At 44.2% G+C, this 18,803-nt stretch overlaps 1 protein-coding gene across 2 annotated transcripts in view; it reads right to left on the bottom strand.

Moving 5' to 3' along the window:
- Nucleotides 1–18,803, bottom strand: part of otog (otogelin) — a 120,491-nt gene that overhangs the window by 46,117 nt on the left and 55,571 nt on the right. For both annotated transcript variants that reach the window (XM_033039001.1, XM_033039002.1), the window contains exons 27-33: nucleotides 18,152–18,298; nucleotides 16,969–17,088; nucleotides 15,431–15,547; nucleotides 13,498–13,654; nucleotides 12,674–12,700; nucleotides 10,918–11,085; nucleotides 9,777–10,055 (exon numbers count right to left, since the gene is read on the bottom strand). In XM_033039001.1, the coding sequence (XP_032894892.1) occupies nucleotides 9,777–10,055; nucleotides 10,918–11,085; nucleotides 12,674–12,700; nucleotides 13,498–13,654; nucleotides 15,431–15,547; nucleotides 16,969–17,088; nucleotides 18,152–18,298 (1,015 nt within the window). The remainder of the gene's footprint in view (nucleotides 1–9,776; nucleotides 10,056–10,917; nucleotides 11,086–12,673; nucleotides 12,701–13,497; nucleotides 13,655–15,430; nucleotides 15,548–16,968; nucleotides 17,089–18,151; nucleotides 18,299–18,803) is intronic.

The following is an 18,803-nucleotide window of genomic DNA, read 5'->3' as shown; positions in this document are numbered from 1 at the left end:
AATATTTAGCTGCCAAAATTCCTGAACTCAAATGTGCCAAGGAACATTTCCAGATTGAATCGTGACATGTAGGAGTCACTCCATGAGGAAGCTTTGAGTAAGATTGCATTGTATTCACTGGAAGTATGAGAGGTGATCTCAATAAAACACGTTAGGTTCTGAAAAATAATTACCGAATAGATCCTCGGATGCCTTAGCTGAAGATTCGTTACCTTTGAGACATTATCGCAGTATAAACAATCAAGTAGTTAGGACTGAGATAAAGTAAAGCACTTATCATTTGTGCATCTTTGTAATTTTCTACACTAGATGCTCAATCCACGAGTACCAGATCAAGATGAGTGGAGATCTGATCGAAGTATATAAAATTATGAGGGGCAAAGACAGGATAGACTGTCAGAAACATTTCCCCAGGATGTAAATGTCAGAGACTAGAGGGCATAGCTTTAAAGCGAGAGTGGCAAAGTTTCAAGGAGATGTGTGCGGAGCAAGTTTTTTTATTAGACACAGGGAGTGGTAAGGAGTTTACACAGAGAGGATATCGGTTGCTGGTCAATCAAGGAGGACACTGACCTTCCCACCACACACACGGGTACTGACCTCCCCACCACATACTGTGCATCACGGGGACTGACTTCCCCACCACACACAGCCCGGTCACTCACGGGTACTGACCTCCCCACCACATACTGTGCATCACGGGTACCGACTTCCCCACCACACACAGCCCGGTCACTCACGGGTACTGACCTCCCCACCACATACTGTGCATCACGGGTACCGACTTCCCCACCACACACAGCCCGGTCACTCACGGGTACTGACCTCCCCACCACATACTGTGCATCACGGGTACCGACTTCCCCACCACACACTGCCCGGTCATTCACGGGTACTGACCTCCCCACCATCGAAGGGATCTACAGGAGTTGCTGCCTCAGAAAGGCAGCCAGCATCATCAGAGTCCCACACCACCCTGGCCACACTCTCATTTCACTCCTGCCATCGGGAAGATGGTATAGGAGCCTGAAAACTGGAATGTCCAGGTTCAGGAGCAGCTTCTTCCCTACAACCATCAGACTATTGAACTTTACAAACTCTGGCCAGACTCTGAACTACAAACTACCTGGGTTGCATAAGGGACTTGGGAGCTTTGCGTTTGGTTTTGCACTATATTGGGTGTTTGTGTTTTATTAAACTTCTTTTTGTGGTTTAGTAGGGTGTCTACCGCGTACTGAATACTATGTTTATATACCTGCTGCTTCATTGTTCCGTTTTGGGACGTATGGCAACAAAACACTCTTAACTCTTGGCTTTGACTGATGACCAAACATGAGCATTGTAACTACTACAACACAAATGCTGCCACCTACTGCCGGCAATGCTATACCCCCGATACACTGATAAAATATATTAACGTGTAAGACTATTAGCTGCATGATGGTATGAGATAGTACGATAACATTAAATATACTGTACACTCGCTGTTGAATAGTGAATTGAAACTAAATAAAACCATCACACAAATTATTGCTAAGAGCTCGTACACTCCTTGTCTTGCACAAATTAGGAGTCTGATCTTTTTGCTCAATTGTGCTGGGTATTATCCCCTCAGTGTAGCTGGCCCAAAATTGGCAAAAATCCAATGCAACAGATTATGGGTTTTAAAACATATTTTACTTTTGATACAGATTTAACATCAGAAGCTGGTAAATTAGTTGGATGGAACTGAAAAGTTGGTTTATACCGAACAGAGACACAAAATGCTGGAATAACTCAGCAGGTCAGGCAGCATCTCTGGAGAAAAGGAACAGTTTCATTTAATTTAGAGATACAATGCAGAAACTGGCTCTTCGGCCACTGTTCTAGGGTCGTAAGGTCATAACTCATAAGTAATAGGAGCAGAATTAAGCCATTCGGCCCATCAATTCTACCGCCATTCAATCATGCCTGATCTATCTCTCCCTCCTAACCCCATTCGCCTGCCTTCTCCTCATAACCCCTGACACCCGTACTAATCCAGAATCTGTCAATCTCCACCTTTAAAATATCCAATGAGCTTTCACAGCCTTCTGTGGCAATTAATTCCAAAGATTCACCACCCTCCGACTAAAGAAATTCTGCCTCATCTCCTTTAATTATGAGGCTATGACCTCTAGTCTTAGACTCTCGCACTAGTGGAAATATTCCCTCCACATCCACTCTATCCAAGCCTTTCACTATTCTGTATGTTTCAATGAGGTCCCCCCTCATTCTTCTAACTCCAGCGAGTTCAGGCCCAGTGCCATCAAATGCTCATCATTGGCTAATGTACTCATTCCTGCGATAATTCTTCTAAACTCCTCTGGACCCTCTGCAGAGCCAGCACAACCTTCTTCAGATATGGTGCCCAAAATTGTTCTAAATACTTCAAATGCAGCCTGATAAGCACCTTATAGAGCCTCAGCATTATAACCCTGTTTTTGCATTCTAGACGTCTTGAAATAAATGCTGGGATTGCGTTTGCTTTCTTTACCACCAATTCGACATGCAGGTGTTGGGAATCCTGCACCAGCACTCCCAAGTCCCTTTGCACCTCCGATTTCTGGTTTCTCTCCCCATTTAGAAAATAGTCTATGCCTTTATTCCTACTAACAAAATGCACGACTCCACACTTTGCTGCACTATATTCCATCTGCCACTTCTCTGCCCACTCTCCCAACCTGTCCAAGTAATTCTGCAGAGCTCGTGCTTTCTCTACACAACCTGCCCCTCCACCTATTTTCGCATCATCCGCAAACTTGACCACAAAGCCTTCAATCCCTTCATCCAAATCATTAATCTACAACGTGAAGAGTAGCAGCCCCGGCACTGACCCCTTTGAAACTCCGCTAGTCACTGAGAAACCAGAAAAAGCCCCCTTTATAGCCACTCTTGCCTTCTGCCATCCAACAACCTGCTATCCATGCTAGTACCTATCCTTTGATACCGTGGGCTCTCACCTCACTCAGCAGCCTCATGCGTGGCACCTTATCAGAGGCTTTCTGTAAAGCTGTCCTGCTATTTATTTCTTCAAAGAATTCAAACACTAACACTATCCTACAGACATCACACCACGGACAAGTTACAATGTTACCAAGCCAAATAGACAACAGAGCTCATCTCTAAACTTCTGGAAATGAGGCACAACGTGCTGGGGAAACACAACGGGACTGGCAGCATCTCTGCAGAACATGGATCCGTGACGTTTCGGGTCGGGGCCCTTCTTCAGACAATGTTCAATTGAAGGTATCAAGTACAAATTCATTTATAGAACAGGCTTTTTGAACTTTTTGTCTGATCATCTGCCAAAATAAAACACACCCTTCACCTGTATCCACCTATCACTCACCAGGCTTTGTCCCGCCCCATCCCCCAGCTCTCTTCTAGCTTCTTCCCCCCCCACTACAATAAGTCTGAAGATGTGTTCCAACCTCAATCATCGCTTATCGATGTTCTCCAGAGATGCTGCGTGACCCGCTGACTTACTCCAGCACTTTGTGTTTTTAGACTTTAGACTTTAGAGAGGATTACCATTGAAAGTAAGAGGAAAAGTGGTCGTTTTAGCTCTTGTGAAAATGAGCACTAATTTCTGCAATCCACATTAAACTGCATCTGCCATGCATCTGCCCACTCACCCAACCTGTCCAAGTCACCTTGCATCATCATAGCAATCTCCTCAAAGTTCACACTGCCACCCAACTTTGTGTCATCTACAATTTTGCTAATGTTACTTTTAATCCCTTCATCTAAATCATTGATGTATATGGTAAATAGCTGCGGTCTCAGCACCGAGATTTGCGGCACCCCACCAGTCACTGCATGCCATTCTGAAAGGGACCCGTTTATCCCTACTCTTTGTTTCCTGTCTGCCAACCAATTTTCTATACATGTCAGTACCCTACCCCCAATACCATGTGCTCTAATTTTGCCCACTAATCTCCTATGTTTTAACCTTATCAAATGCTTTCTGAAAATCCAGATACACTACATCCACTGGCTCTTCCTTGTCCATTTTCCAAGTTACACCCTCAAAAAATTCCAGAAGATTAGTTAAGTATGATTCCCCCTTCGTAAATCCATGCTGACTCGGACCAATCCTGCTACTGCTATTCAAACGTGCCGCTATTTCATCTTTTATAATTGACTCCAGCACCACCGATGTCAGGCTAATTGGTCTATAATTCCCTGTTTTCTCTCTCCCGCCTTTCTTAAAAAGTGGGATAAACTTAGCTACCCTCCAATCCACATGAACTGATCCTGATGCAGTGTGGAAACAGGCCCTTCGGCCCACTGAGCCGCGCCGTCCAGCGATCACTCCGTACACTAGCACTATCCTACACATTAGGGACAATTTACAATTTTACCGAAGCCAATTAACCTACAAACCAGCACGTCTTTGAAGTGTGGGAGGAAACCGGAGCTCCCGGGGAAAACCCATGCAGTCACAAGAAGAACATACAAACTCCGTACCGACAGCACCCATAGTCAGGATGGAAACTAGGTCTCTTGCACTGTGAGGCAGCAACTCTACCGCTGTGCCACCGTGGCCGCCCTCTAGTTCCTCTAACACTTTGTGTTTTGCTCAAGATTCTAGCCTCTGCCTTTCCTTGTATCTGCACATTATTCCGATTTGGATATACATTGCCATTCATTCAATCTGATTGTGTTTCAGTTCCACCAGTCAGTACTTGAAAACGCGACAGAAACTATGAAAAGCAATGGTGCAAAAAGACAAATTGGAACCACGGGTGTGGGGGAAAATGAGTGGCCATTTTATAGGCCTCTTTAACAAATATCCTATAAAATAATAAAATAAACTGTCAAATGCCTGGATTAAAGGGTTTCAGCTACAGCAAGAGGTTGAATAGACAGATTGTTTTCTCTGGAAAACCTAAGGTGGAGGGGAGAAGATACAAGTATATAAAATTATGAGAGGCATAGATAGGGTAGACAGTCAGAACCTCTCTCGGGGTGGAAATGTCCATCACTAGTGGGCATAGTTATAAGGTGAGAGGGGGAAAGTCCGATGAAGATGTGTGAGGCAACTTTTCTTTTCCACAGAGAGTGGTGGGGTCCTGGAACGCATTGTCAGGGGTGGTGGTGAAGGCAGATGGTTTAAGAAGCTTTTAGATGGACACATGGAAGTGCATGACATCAGTTCAGCTGGGCATCATGTTTGGCACGGACATTGTGGGCCAAAGGGGTCGCTATCGTGCTGTGTTGTGCTGTTCTACATCTTATGGCAGTCACCTTAAGAGATCTCAGCAGATGAAGTCATGTAGTTTAATTTAGTTTATTATTGCCATGTGTACAGAGAAAAACCTTTTGTTGTGTGCAGTCGGCGTAAAAACTATACGTGATTACAATCAAGCCGTCCACAGTGTACAGATATAGGAAAAAGGGAATAATGTTTAGTTCAAGATAAAATCCAGTATAGTCTGATTAAAAATAGTCTGAGGGTCTCCAATGAGATGGATCAAGACCGCTCTCTAGTTGGAGATGGGACGGTTCAGTTACCTGATAACAGCTGGGGGAAAAATGTCCCTGAATCTGGAGGTGTACGTTTCTACACTTCTGTACCTCTTACCTGATGGGTGAGGGGAGAAGAGGGAGTGACCAGGGGGAAACTGGCCCTAGATTATGCTGGTGGCCTTGCTGAGGCAGCATGAAATGTAGATAAATAAAATCATATTTATCTGGAGAATATTTATATTCTATAGTGTTTGATATCCGTGAGTTTGTGAGCAATTTCATATATATGACTATAAAAGCGCACACACATATATATTTTTTAGTGCTTCTGTAGAATCATAGAACATGGACACCGGCCCTTCTGCCTAACTCCATGCCAACCAAGATGCCTCATCTAAGCTAGCCCCATTTGCCTGTATTTGGCCCATATCCCTCTAAACCTTTCCTACCCATGCACCTGTCCAAGTGTCCTTTAAGTGTTGTCATAGTACCTGCATCAACTACCTCCTCTGGCAGCTCGTTCCATTTACCCACCACCATAAAATAATGATATTTCCAAGGTAAGCTTATATATCATCAAGCAAGAAATGAATTATGGTTTGGATAGGAAAGGTTTGATTATATATATGCTTACCTTGGAAGGGAGAGAGTTATGTAGTTACCCAAAATGTCGACGTTCATATCATTCTGATGTAAGCCACCAAGCGGAATATGAGGTGCTGTTCCTCCAGATTGTGTGTGGTCTCACTCTGGCAATGTAGGAGTCCCAGGACAGAAAGGTCAGGGTGGGAATGATTTTATGCAAGTACAAGTTCGTTTATTTAAACAACAAATGAACTGTCAAATGATGAGAGGCGGCACAGTGATGCAATGGTAGAGTTGCTGCCTAGAGACCCAGGTTCCATCCTGTCTGCATGAAGTTTGTACATTGTCCCCGTGACCCGTGTGGGTTTTCTCTGGGTTCTCTGGTTTCCTCCCCGACTCCAAAGATGTAAAGGTTTACGTACAGGTCAATCATGTATTGTCTTTCGGATGACTGGTTAGCACGCAACAAAAGCTTTTCACTGTACCTCGGTACATGTGACAATAAACTAAACTAAGGTTTGAAAATCAATTGGCTTTGGCAAAATTGCAAATTGCCCCTAGTGTGTAGGATAGTGTTAGTGATCACTGGTTGGTGCGGACTCAGTGGGCCTCGGGGCCCATCTCCCTTAAATCTAAAGTAAAGTAAATTAATTAAAATTAAATTCATAATGTCATCAATTCAACAAAATGTAATTTTTAATTCTCTGCAAAATAGGGTTTTAGCCCATTAAAAATATTCTTAGTATTCTTTTCCTTTCATTTTGGTTTCATCTGAATTTTGATTCCCCCAGTTGGACATGATCTCTGATCTAATATGCCAGGCATGTAAAATAGTCAGCATGAAACTTAATCTGCCTTTGCCTCTCCACTCTGTAGCTGCTGTAACTTTTCCATTAACCTAAACAAATGGTGCTGTATTTATAGAGCGTGCACTTGTACTGCCTCAGCATGTTAGACCGAGACTGTGCCGAAGAAATGCGCTGGGCAAATGAACCAACTGCAACAGTGCTTTGCTTATATAAATGCTGATACCCGATTCCGTGAATGCAGTGATTTATGAAATCATTCGATCTGATCCCATCGCTGAGGTAAACTGTTTCAGTTTTCCACCGGCATAGGATAGATCAGCAGCTTAGAGAGCAAGATTCTTGCATTTTAAAAAAATAATGCAAATAAAGACAAATGGTACTTCTAGCATATTTGTAGAGATGGAACCTGCTCTTTTCTCTTGGAGTCATAGAGAATCATAGTCACACAGCTTGGAAACAAGCCCTTCAGCCCAACTTGCCCAAACTGGCCAACATGCCCCATCTACCCTAGTCCCACCTGCCTGCATTTGCCCCATGTTCCTCTAAACATTGGCTCTTTGCGTAAACATGACATTCCTCACCGTACTTTGAGCAAAACAGAGCTCCACCAAATCCTGTCTTTCAACAAACTTCTTTTTTTTAGATAAATGCGTGGAAACAGGTCCTTCGGCCCACCAAGGCTGTGCCGACCAGCGATCACCCCGTACACTAGCACTATCTTACTGGGGACTATTTATAATTTATAATTTTACCAAAGCCAATTAACCTAAAACCTGCATGTCTTTGGAGTGTGTGAGGAAACCGGAGCACCCAGAGAAAACCCACATGGTCACAGGGAGAACGTACAAACGTCACCCTATAGCACCCATGGTCAGGATCGAACCTGGGTCTCTGGCACTATAAGGCAGCAACTCTACTGCTTCGCCGCTGTGCTGCCATAAATAGCAAATTAGCCGACCACAGCTTTTGTTTCTTATCTTTTATTGAAGGACATTACGATCCAATTATTTTTTGCCAACTATCCAGTTGCCTCATGATTACCACTTCTGATGCTGGATTTTTACTCCAGCATTTAGTTTCATTCATTGAATTCAAATTCCTCAGTTGTTACAATCAGATTCAAATCCATGTCTGCAAATTAGTCCAGGACTTTGGATATCAGTCATAGAGTCATACTGTAGGGAAACAGGCTCTTCGGCCCAACACGTCCATGCTGACCAAGGTGCTCCATTCAAGCTAGTAGGAAAGAACTGCAGATGCTAGTTTAAATCGAAGGTAGAATCGAGTCTGAAGCAGGGCCTCGACCCGAAACGTCACCCATTCCTTCTCTCCAGAGATTCTGTCTGACCCGCTGAGTTACTCCAGTATTTTGTGTCCACCATCTAAGCTAGTCCCAAGTTTGGTCCACATCCCTCTAAACCTTTCCCATCCACGTATCTGTCCAAATGTTTCTTAAATGTTGCGATACTACCTGCCTCAATTACCTCCTCTGGCAGCTTGTTCCACACACCCACCACCTTCTGTGTGAAAAAGTTACCCTTCGGGTTCCTATTTAATTGTTCCCCCCCCCTCACCTCAAACCTGTGTCCTCTGATTCTCGATTCCCATATTCTGGGCGACTTTGAACAGTCTGATAACTTCATCACCAAGGTGCAAGCAATAGTAAAGGTGAGGTAAACCTGGATTATTATTGCAGCAAGCATATTTTAAAATGTTTAAAATTGTTTCAATATTTTAAACATACTTTAAAATAGGTGCAGCAAATATATTTAACCTGATGAAAATAGATGCATCGGTAGGGCATTTGGCCCTTCGAGTCAACACAGCCATTCAATATGATCATGGCTGACCATCTAAAATCAGTAAAATCAGCCAAATCTAACTATATCGCTTGAAATTGGACTGTGTGTCTTTATTCTTCCTTGATAATCATTCTCTTTAGAGTTCCGGTCTATCCTGTGTTTGAAAACGAGCTGCCTAGAATCAGAACATGACATTTGTTGTTATTTTCCCATTAGATTACAAGGTTCCTAAGTGAGAATCAGTGTGAAAATAAGGCTTTGCCCATCAACATCTTCGGAATACAAGACTTGGCAGCTCTTTCCCAATTATATGAACATTGAATTCTCCAATTCTACGGAACACCACCCCCACCCCCTATTTATTCCCCCATTTCTTTCCTGTGCACCCCACCCCCAATGTGCACCCATTTCTCCCACTCTACCACCCCACTTTCTTCATCTCTCGTCTCCCATCTACTTCCACCCAAGTGCCTCCCCGACTTTATATCTCACTCCATTTCTCTCCTAATCTTACAACCTTGTCTCCTTTTCTTCTCTCATCTTTGTCCACCCATCTGCCAGTGATACCCTCTCTCCTGTATCCACCCATCACTTGCCAGGCTTTGTCCCGCTCCCAACTCCATTTTCCAGTTCCCCTTCCACCCACCCACCCACCTCCACTACAATCAGTCTGAAGGGTCCTGGCCAGAAACCCCGCCTGTCCATGTTCTCCAGAGGTGCTGCCTGATTCTCCGAGTTCCTCTAGCACTTGGTGACCTTTTATCATAAACCCACCTCGTCTGTATCCACCTATGGCTTATCAGGCTTTGTCTTGCCTCTCCTCTCTTCCAGACATCTTCCCCCACCCTAATCAATCTGAAGAAGAGCCCCAACCCAAAACGTCACCCATCCATGAGCTCCAGAGATGCTGCCTGACCCGTTGAGTTCCTCCAGCACTTTAAGTTCTATGGAAGACTCCAGCATCTGCAGTACCATGGGTTTTCAGAATGTATTCAATGGAGTATGACAATTGGTTCCTACTTTAAAGATTTGTTCACTAACAACCAACCTATTTAACTTTCATAAAGCAAAGAAATCATTTGCTCACCTTGAAGCTGGAAGAGTGTAGCATGTCTGAAACCCTGGGAGTGATTGTATTTCAACAGATGGAGAGTAGAACTTGCAAGATGAATGAAAAATCCATGTCTTGAGTAAGATTCAAAGGCGTTATATCCCCAGACCCACGCGTCCTTGTGGAATTTAAACGTTGCCTCTTTTCGAAACGTTGCGTTGAATTCCCATTTACTTATGTGCAGACTGCCATCGAATCGAGTCCGAAGAAAATAGTTTGGTTTGTCAGCTACTTCCAGGGAGACTAGTGACACATCTGTTGTAAACAAATAGAAGATTAAGAAAAAAACTAAATATGAGGAGAGTGGAACATCACTTTATTGCTGGAGAAAATTACTTCTACATAAATGTCATAAGTGAATTATCGTGACTGAATAGTGGAGAGGTTTGCTTTAAATGAAAAACAATTAAACGATTAGGGGTGGCACAATGTCGTAGTGGGAAAGTTGCTACCTTACAGCACCAGAGACCCAGGTTCGATCCTGACTACAATATTCTTTTCAATAAAATGTGAAGATGTGAAGATGCTGTATGTAAATGAAAGCAGCCAATGACAGGAGTAACAACAGACATGATAAAAGAACAGAGTTGAGGGTGTCACGGTGGTGCAGCCGTAAAGCTGCTGCGTTACAGCGCCAGAGACTGGATTTGATCCTGAGTACGGGTGCTGTCTGTATGGAATTTGCATGTTCTCCCTGTGATGGTGTGGGTTTTCTCCGGGTGCTCCGGTTTCCTCTTACATTCCAAAGACTTGCAGGTTTGTAGGTTAATTGGCTTCTACAAATAGCCCCTAGTGTGTGGGATAGAACAAGTGTACGGGTGATCGCTGGTTGGTGCGAACTCGGTGTGTCGAAGTTCCTGTTTCCACACTGTATCTCTAAAACTATAGATATTATTAATTTATACTATTTTCTACCTTCCTGGTTTTTATGTCGAGAATGTTTTAATTGCTTGTTTTTTTTTTACATTCACCTCTTGATGTTTGTGGCTTTTGAACGTGAAAACAATGACGAGATATTTCTAGGGTGCAAACAGCTAGTTATAACGTTGCGTTTTGGCAAATGTACAGAGATGGATGCGTACAAACTGTCAAGTGTGTCAGACTTGGACCTGCTTACCATGTGGCTTGGGCAAGTGAAGACCTGGAGTCAGCATAAAAAGTGTCACCACTCCTGGAATGGAAATTTCTCTTGTAGCTGGGAAAACAGTCCCGCTCAACAAATCGGCGGCCACCACTGTACCTGCGTCCAAGTAAGTGACCAGCGAGTACGGCCCCTTCCCCAGCACTGTAGAGCAGAAGAGAGATGCACTTTGTTACTTTTAGAAAATTCACATATGCATACAAACATCAACTGCATCGGGTTGCCTTTAGGCTTCAGAGATACAGTGTGGCCCACCGAGTCCATGCTGACCAGCAATTAACGCACTAGCCTGTGCGGCTTTGGAGTGTTGGAGGGAACCGGAGCACCCAGAGAAAACCCACGCTGTCACAGGGAGAACGTACAAACACCACACACTGGGTCTCTGGTGCCCTGAGGCAGCAGCTCTACCAGCTGCACCTCTGCTCTGTGTTACTCAAATAAATTGTTGATTTTTTAAAAATCATCTGTGGCTCTGCCTTTTAAAGCTCTTCCTTCCCAGCGCTCCAGGCATCGTGTACAAGTGAGCATATGCTTGAATTGGGGGGATGATGGAACGATTTTGTTTAAAAAAGTTTTATAAAAGGGCGGTACTGTTTTCATAAAACTGCAAGTAGCTCAACACATAACAGAAAGGTATAGTGCAGGAACAGGCCCTTCAGCCCTGCATATTCATGTGCCTGTCTAAAAGCCGCTGATCCACTACCTAAAAGCCACTATTGTACCTGCCTCCACCACCACCCCTGACAATCTGTGTTAAAAAAAAAAACTTGCTCTGCACATCTCCTTTAAACTCTGCCCCTCTCACCTTTATGCTATGCCCTCTCATCTTTGACATTTCCACCCTGGGAAAAGGTGCCGACTATCTAGTCTGTCTGTCTGTACTGACTATGTACCCTGTTGAATCAATTTTTGAAAACTATTTTTTCAGTCACCTTAAGAATCATTTGTTGACTTAAAAATAGAAAAGATCTACATGATGAGATATTCTATTCCACAACTTTCCAGATATAGTAAACTCTTAGCCCCCTCTAGGGGGGAAGACGTTGATGATTCAGTAGCTTTTCTACATGGGGATTCCAGATTGAGTTGTTCCACCCTGTTCTTCAAACAATGTTCCCTTGTTTTCACATTTGACAGTCATACCACCGGGTGGCACAGTGGTGCAGCGGTAGAGGCCCGGGTTCAATCCTGACTACGAGTGCTGTCTGTACTGAGTTTGTATGTTCTCCTCACGACTGCATGAGTTTTCACCGGGGCCCTCCCACGCTCCAAAGATAAACAGGTTTGTAGGTTAATTGGCTTTGGTAAAGATTGTAAATTGCCCTTTGTATAATGGTAGAATACGGGGTGATCACTGGTCGGTGCGGACTTGGTGGGCTAAAAGGCCTATATCGCCTAGGCCTATAGGCCTAGGTCTTACATGATAAGCAGCTGAGGTATTTTAAGAAATAGGTATGTTTTGGTCTGTATGTGCAGAACTATTATTTTGCTCTGTATTTTAACTTAGTTAAAGAATTTCTCTGTTGAACTGAAGCCTCCAGAAAATGCAGTATAATTTATTCCAAATTTTAACGGAAAGGTCATGCACGGTAGACATTTTATAACCCGTGAAAGCTTGTGTGATTAAGCACAATAATTGCTTGTCCAAACAATTGGTCCTCTTTTTCATCCCAGCAAGTCTTATAAATGCAAACCACACAATGTTCTGTTTTACAGATATTATAAATCTTACCTTTGTTGTAATATTCACAGTCATAAGCTGAAATGAAGAAGAAAAGTCATTAAAATTATGTTTTTTGCCATTTAGAGAATTCAAAATTCAAATAAATGAATACAATGTCAATGCACATTCAAATATAAATTCAAACAAATGAATGTGTGGAATTTGCACGTTCTTCCTGTGTCCGCGTGGGTTTCCCCCGCGCGCTCCAGTTTCCTCCCACATCCCAAACACATGCCGGTGAGTAGGACAATTGTTTTCTGCAAAATTGCCCCTGGTGTGTAGGAAGTGGATGTGAAAGTGGGATAATATGGAACTAGTGTATGGGTGACCGTTGGTTGGCACAAACTCAATGGGCCGAAGGACCTGTATCCATGCTGTAGCTCTAAAACTGTAAACTAAAACTCTAAACTAAAATTTCACGTCCTCTGTGCTAAAGGGATATTAAGATTGGAAGGTACACAAAAATGCTGGAGAAACTCAGCGGGTGCAGCAGCATCTATGGAGCGAAGGAAATAGGCAACGTTTCGGGCCGAAACCCTTCTTCAGGCACCCGCTGAGTTTCTCCAGCATTTTTGTGTACCTTCGATTTTCCAGCATCTGCAGTTCCTTCTTAAACACAATAAGACTGGAGGTGTGGGAAGGAACTGCAGGTACTGGTCTATACCGACGACAGACACAAAGTGCTAGACTCTGTGCGTCAGGCAGAATAGGTGACATTTTAGGTCGGGATCCTTCTTCAGTCTGAAAAAGACTGGAGGGCTTGGGTCACTGCTTAAGAACCATTCTCTAGCCGTGAGCAATCCAACGTTTCTTTCTGAAGTTTCTATACTTACGGCAGATGTTTGGAGATCTCCAGTCAATTGCAACCCCATGTTGGCAGCATGTCTGAGCATATGCCAGCACGCTGGTGCAGAAACACTCACAGTCCCCACCTCTGTTACATGCACACGTGTCAGTCAAACAGTTGGAATAAAACCAGGTGACGTCAACCTGAATAACAAAGAGAAGAGAACACAGTGACCATAAGACCATAGGAACACAAGTAGGCCATTCGGCCCATCACATCTATTTCACCATTCGATCTATTCTTCCCTCTCAACCCCATTCTCCTGCCTTCATCCCTAAACCTTTGACACCCCTACTAATCAAAAACCTGTCATTCTCTGCTTTAAAAATACCGAATGACTTGGTCTCCACCACCAAGTGCGGCAATGAATTCCACAGATTTATCACCCTATGGCTGAAAAATTCCTACAAATCTCCATTCTAAAGGTACGTTCTTTTATTCTGAGGCTGTGGCCTCTGGTCCTAGACTCTCCCACTACTGGAAACATCCTTTCCACATCCATTCTATCCAGGCCTTTCATTACCTGGTAGGTTTCAATGAGATTCCCTCTCGTCAGTTTTGTTTTACAAAATATGCCTCAAAACAAGTCTGGATAGTCAATTAATAAAACAACATAAATTAATTCAGATCTGCTCACTTTTGGTTATAGTGCAACACTGCACGAAAACAGGCCTTTCAACCAAACTCATCCTTACTAACCCCTTCTAAGCTTGTCCCATTTGCCCGTATTTGGTCCATATCCCTCTATATCTTTCTTATGCACGTACCTGTCCAAATGTCTTTTAAATGTTGTGCTGCATTTAACTAGCAACTTTCCATAGATCCTGAAACCTCCTCTCCAAAATCTACAACTACTTTGTAAAGTGCAATTTTCTCCGAAGAAGTTAATCAATTAAAAGAAACTTAGAAGGGAATTTGAGTTGTTTGACATAACAAATGAAATGCAATTGTCCAATGTTTGAGAAGCATGTGAAAGCGTGCCTCTTTCCCCTGCTTTGTGAATGCTTATTGTCAAGTGTACTGAGGTACAGTGTAAAGCTTTGCTTTGCATGCTCTCCGATCACATCAGATAATACTATACATAAATACAATCAAGCCAAACTCAAGTACAGTATGTAGAGCAAAGGGGAAGATATAGTGTAGAATATAGTTCACCAGCATAGTAGAACGTCAGTTCCAGAGAAAAAGTCCAATGTCCTCAATGGGGTAGAGATGAATCAGACAGTAGCCTGGAAAGATCATTTGGAAGCCTGACCAAGTGGAAGAAGCTGTTCCAGAGTCTGGTGGAGCGCACTTTTTAGCTTCTGTACCTTCTGCCCGATGGGAGCGGGGAGAAGGAGGAATGACCGGGGTGACACAGGTTGCTGATTACATTGTTCGATTATGCCAGTTTCCAAGGCAACCTGAATTGTAGATGGAGTCAATTGAGGGGAGTCTGGTCTGTGTGACAGGCTGGGCTACATCCACAACTCTCTGCAATTTCTTGCGGTCTGGGGCAAGCTATACAAACTAGCGGACATAGGTTTTAAGGTGAGGGGTGATAGATTTAATAGGACCCTGATGGGTAAGTTTTTTTTTACTCAGAGGGTGCCAGAGGAGGTGGTTGAGGCAGATATTTCCACAATGTTTAAAAAAACATTTGGACAAGTACATGAATAGGAAAGGGTTAGAGGGATATGGGCCAAACATCGGCAGGTGGGACTAGTCTAGACAGGCAGGTTGGTCAGTGTGGGAAAGTTGGGCCGAAGGGCCTGTTTCCATGCTGTATGGTCAGTGGGGAAGAACATCAGACGTGTGGGGAGAGCATCAGTGGACCAGGAACTGTAACCACCCCATTCAAAGGCCTGTGGTTTGAGGTGAGACCAGGTACTATGAATCAAAGCTGAGGAGAAAAGGCCAGTGTTAAGGTCGGCGCTCACCACCGCATGGCAGGGCTCGAACACATCGCACAACAATATCCCACATTCCTTCTTTGCAAACGGCTCCCGCAGTGGGTTCAGGTGGCATGGATTACGGACATCAGGGCTGCTTGCACACTGTGAAAGATTATGTCAGTGATATGCATGTAAATAAGGTAATACTTTTAATTTTGGGCTGGCCGATCTGTATGAGCCCACACTAGATACAACACAGAAACAGGCCCTTCAGAGATACAGCACGGAAACAGGCCTTTCAGCCCACCGTGTCTGTGCCAACCAGTGATCACCCCGTTACACTAGCACTAACCTACATACTAGGGACATTTTTTAATTTTACAAAAGTAAATTAACCTACAAACCCACAAGGGTCACAGGGAGAATGTCCAAACTCCGTACAGACAGCACCCGTAGTCAGAATTTAACCCAGGTCACTATGGCAGTAAGGCAGTGCACCACTGTGCCCCTAGCCCCTAGTTCCCCTAGTCAGTTTAAATCAGGGGGAAAGGGTCTCTAATATGCAGCTGTGATTTATCCCCATTGTTAAAATTACAATTCCATGGTCCATACTCATCCTCCGACCATCACCACACCCCATTCCCTTTGCCCAATTCGGGAATATAATCCTGCACTTAAACGGCATATGGAGTAGCTGGCACTCTAATTTATAAGCAGAACAATGGACCCACTTGCAAGCTCCATGGATATCAACCTTACGCCTGTCCTTATACCTCCTCCCTTGACTTCATCCAGGGACCCCGACAGCCTTTGCAGGTGAGGCAGAGGTGCACCTCCTCCAACCTCTTCTCCTGTAGCCAGTGCCCCCGGTGTGGGCTGCTATAGATCGGCCAGACCAAGGGCAGACTTGGCGATCGTTTCACTGAACACCTACACTCAGTCCACCTTGCCCTACATGATCTCCTGGTTGCCAAACATTTCAACTCCCCTTCCCAGTCTGACCTTCCTGTCCTGGGCTTCCCCCACTGTCAGAGCGAGGCCATACACAAATTGGAGGAACAACAGCTCATATTTCGCTTGGGCAACTTACAGTGTATGAACACTGATGTCTCTAAATTCAATTAATTCCTACATTTCTTTTCACACCACTAGTTAAGCCACCCCCACCCCCCACCCCTCACCCCCACCATAGTTGTCTTACTAGTTCCACGGTTCGCATCCTTGTGCCCCTGTCGTTAGCTCAGCTTCCCCACCCAACAATGGGCCATTATGCACTCCACCCTTCCTGAGGTCATCTGTTGCCGGCCATATTTTGCTCCGGCCTTCTCTACCTTTCAGTCTGAAGAAGGGTTAGAGTCATAGTCATAAAGCATGGAAATAGGCCCATCCGCCCAACTTGCCCACACCGACTGGAAACGTCACCTACTCCCTTTCTCCCGGGATACCGCCAGAGCCGCTGAGTTACTCCAGCATTTTGTGTCTATACATTCAGCCAGACCTATCTCTGAATCGCACTAAACAGCCAGAGACCTTCCCATTCCCACAATCAAGCTAAGTCTTTAATGTCTTGAATGTTTAGATACCTCCACGGCTGTCCAGCTGGTCCCAAACTCTTGTGGATTGGGTGCTTCCATCTGGTCTGGTGTCCTCATTTCATTGACAGTTTTCAAGTCAAAATTTCCACACAACCCAGAGAGTTTACCCTGCAAGGAAGCGAGTAGGAGAGCAGGGGAAAAAGTTACTTAATCTATAGTAAAAAATACGTTACAATTCTATTAACTGCTCGGGAACATTGGAGATTGAGAGGACACCTTAAGTATATATATAGAGACCCAGAAGTAGATAAAATTACGAGAAACATGGATAGGGTAGACAGTCAGAACCTTTTCCCCCCAGGGTGGAAATGTCAAGGACTAGAGGGCATAGCTTTAAGGTGAGTGGGGCAAAGTTTAAAGGAGATATATGGGACAAGATATTTTTTTGTACTCAGAGGGTGGTGGATGCCTAGAACACATTCCCAGCTGTGGCGTGGACCAAGATACAATAGTGGCATTTAATAGACTTTGAGAAATGCTTGTGGATATGCAGGGGATGGAGGGATATGGATCACGTGCAGGCAGAGGAGATTAACCTGGCATCATGTATAAAAAAATCACAAAGCACTGAAATAACTCAACAGGTCAGGCAGCATCTTTGGGGAATCTTCCACAGATGGTACCTGACCCGTTGAGTTCCTCCAGTGCTTTGTCTCTTTTGCACAAGATTCCAGCTTCTGCACTTCCTTGTGTCTAACTCGGCATCATGTTCAGCACTAGCATTGCGGGCCGAAGGGCCTGTCTCTGTGCTGTGTTGCTCCATTTTCTGCAGTATATAAATATGCAGCTGATTACTGTGATAGATTCATGTCAAAGGAGCAGAATTTGGCCATTGAGTCTACTCCTCCATTCAATCATGGCTGATCTATCTCTCCCTCCTAATCCCATCATCCTGCATTCTCCATTAGCCTTTGAGACTCTAACTCAATTACCTGTCCGTCCTCACTTTAATAATACCCACTGACTTGGTCTCCACTGCTATCTGTGGCAATGAATTCCACAGATTCACCACCTTCTGTCTACAGAAATTCCTCCTCATCTCCTTTCTAAAGGTACGTCCTTTTATTCTGATGAGGAAAGGCCACGTTGCGTGGAACCTCTTTAAGCTAAACATGAATTGAAGATTTTCACAGCAAGAGGTTAGATGCTGCATTTAATGGTGTGTACCTACCTGCCACCTGGGCCCAACCTGGATGTGTGTTGTTGTCCTTTCATCCCATAGTATGGAAATATCCTCAGCAGGGAAATGTATCATGGTAAATATTCCCGCTTTCCATATCTGTATCGTCTGTTTTGTGTCCATGAAGCTGGAAGGACTCTGAGAAGATTCATGATCATTATTTGCTGAATGGTATAAAAGATTGCCAAATTTAATCTAGATGTGACACAAAGTGCTCGGGTAACTCATCGGGTTAAGCAGCATCTCTGGAGCACATGGTTAAGCGACGTTTCCATAAGACATAGGAGCAGACTCAGGCCATTCAGCCCATCGAGTCCACTCTGCCACGTAATCAGGGCTTACGCTCTCAACCCTATTCTCCTGCCTTCTCCCCGTAACCTTTGACATCCCTACTAATCAGGAATCTGTTAATCTCTGCTATACAAATACCCAATGACTTGGCCTCCACCGCCATCATTGGCAATGAATTCCACAGATTCACCACCGTCTGGCTAAAGAAATCACTCCTTATCTCCTTTCTAAAGGTACGTCCTTTCAATCGGAGGCTGTGTCCTCTGGTCCCAGACACTTTCTGGGACCCTTCTTCAGTCGTCCTTTTCTTTCTTTTACCCAGCATCTGCAGTTCCTTGCGTCTTAGTCTAGA

The sequence above is a fragment of the Amblyraja radiata genome, chromosome 20 (genome assembly GCF_010909765.2).
Source record: "Amblyraja radiata isolate CabotCenter1 chromosome 20, sAmbRad1.1.pri, whole genome shotgun sequence".
Lineage (NCBI taxonomy): Eukaryota > Metazoa > Chordata > Chondrichthyes > Rajiformes > Rajidae > Amblyraja > Amblyraja radiata.
This window is presented reverse-complemented; position numbering and strand designations above follow the sequence as displayed.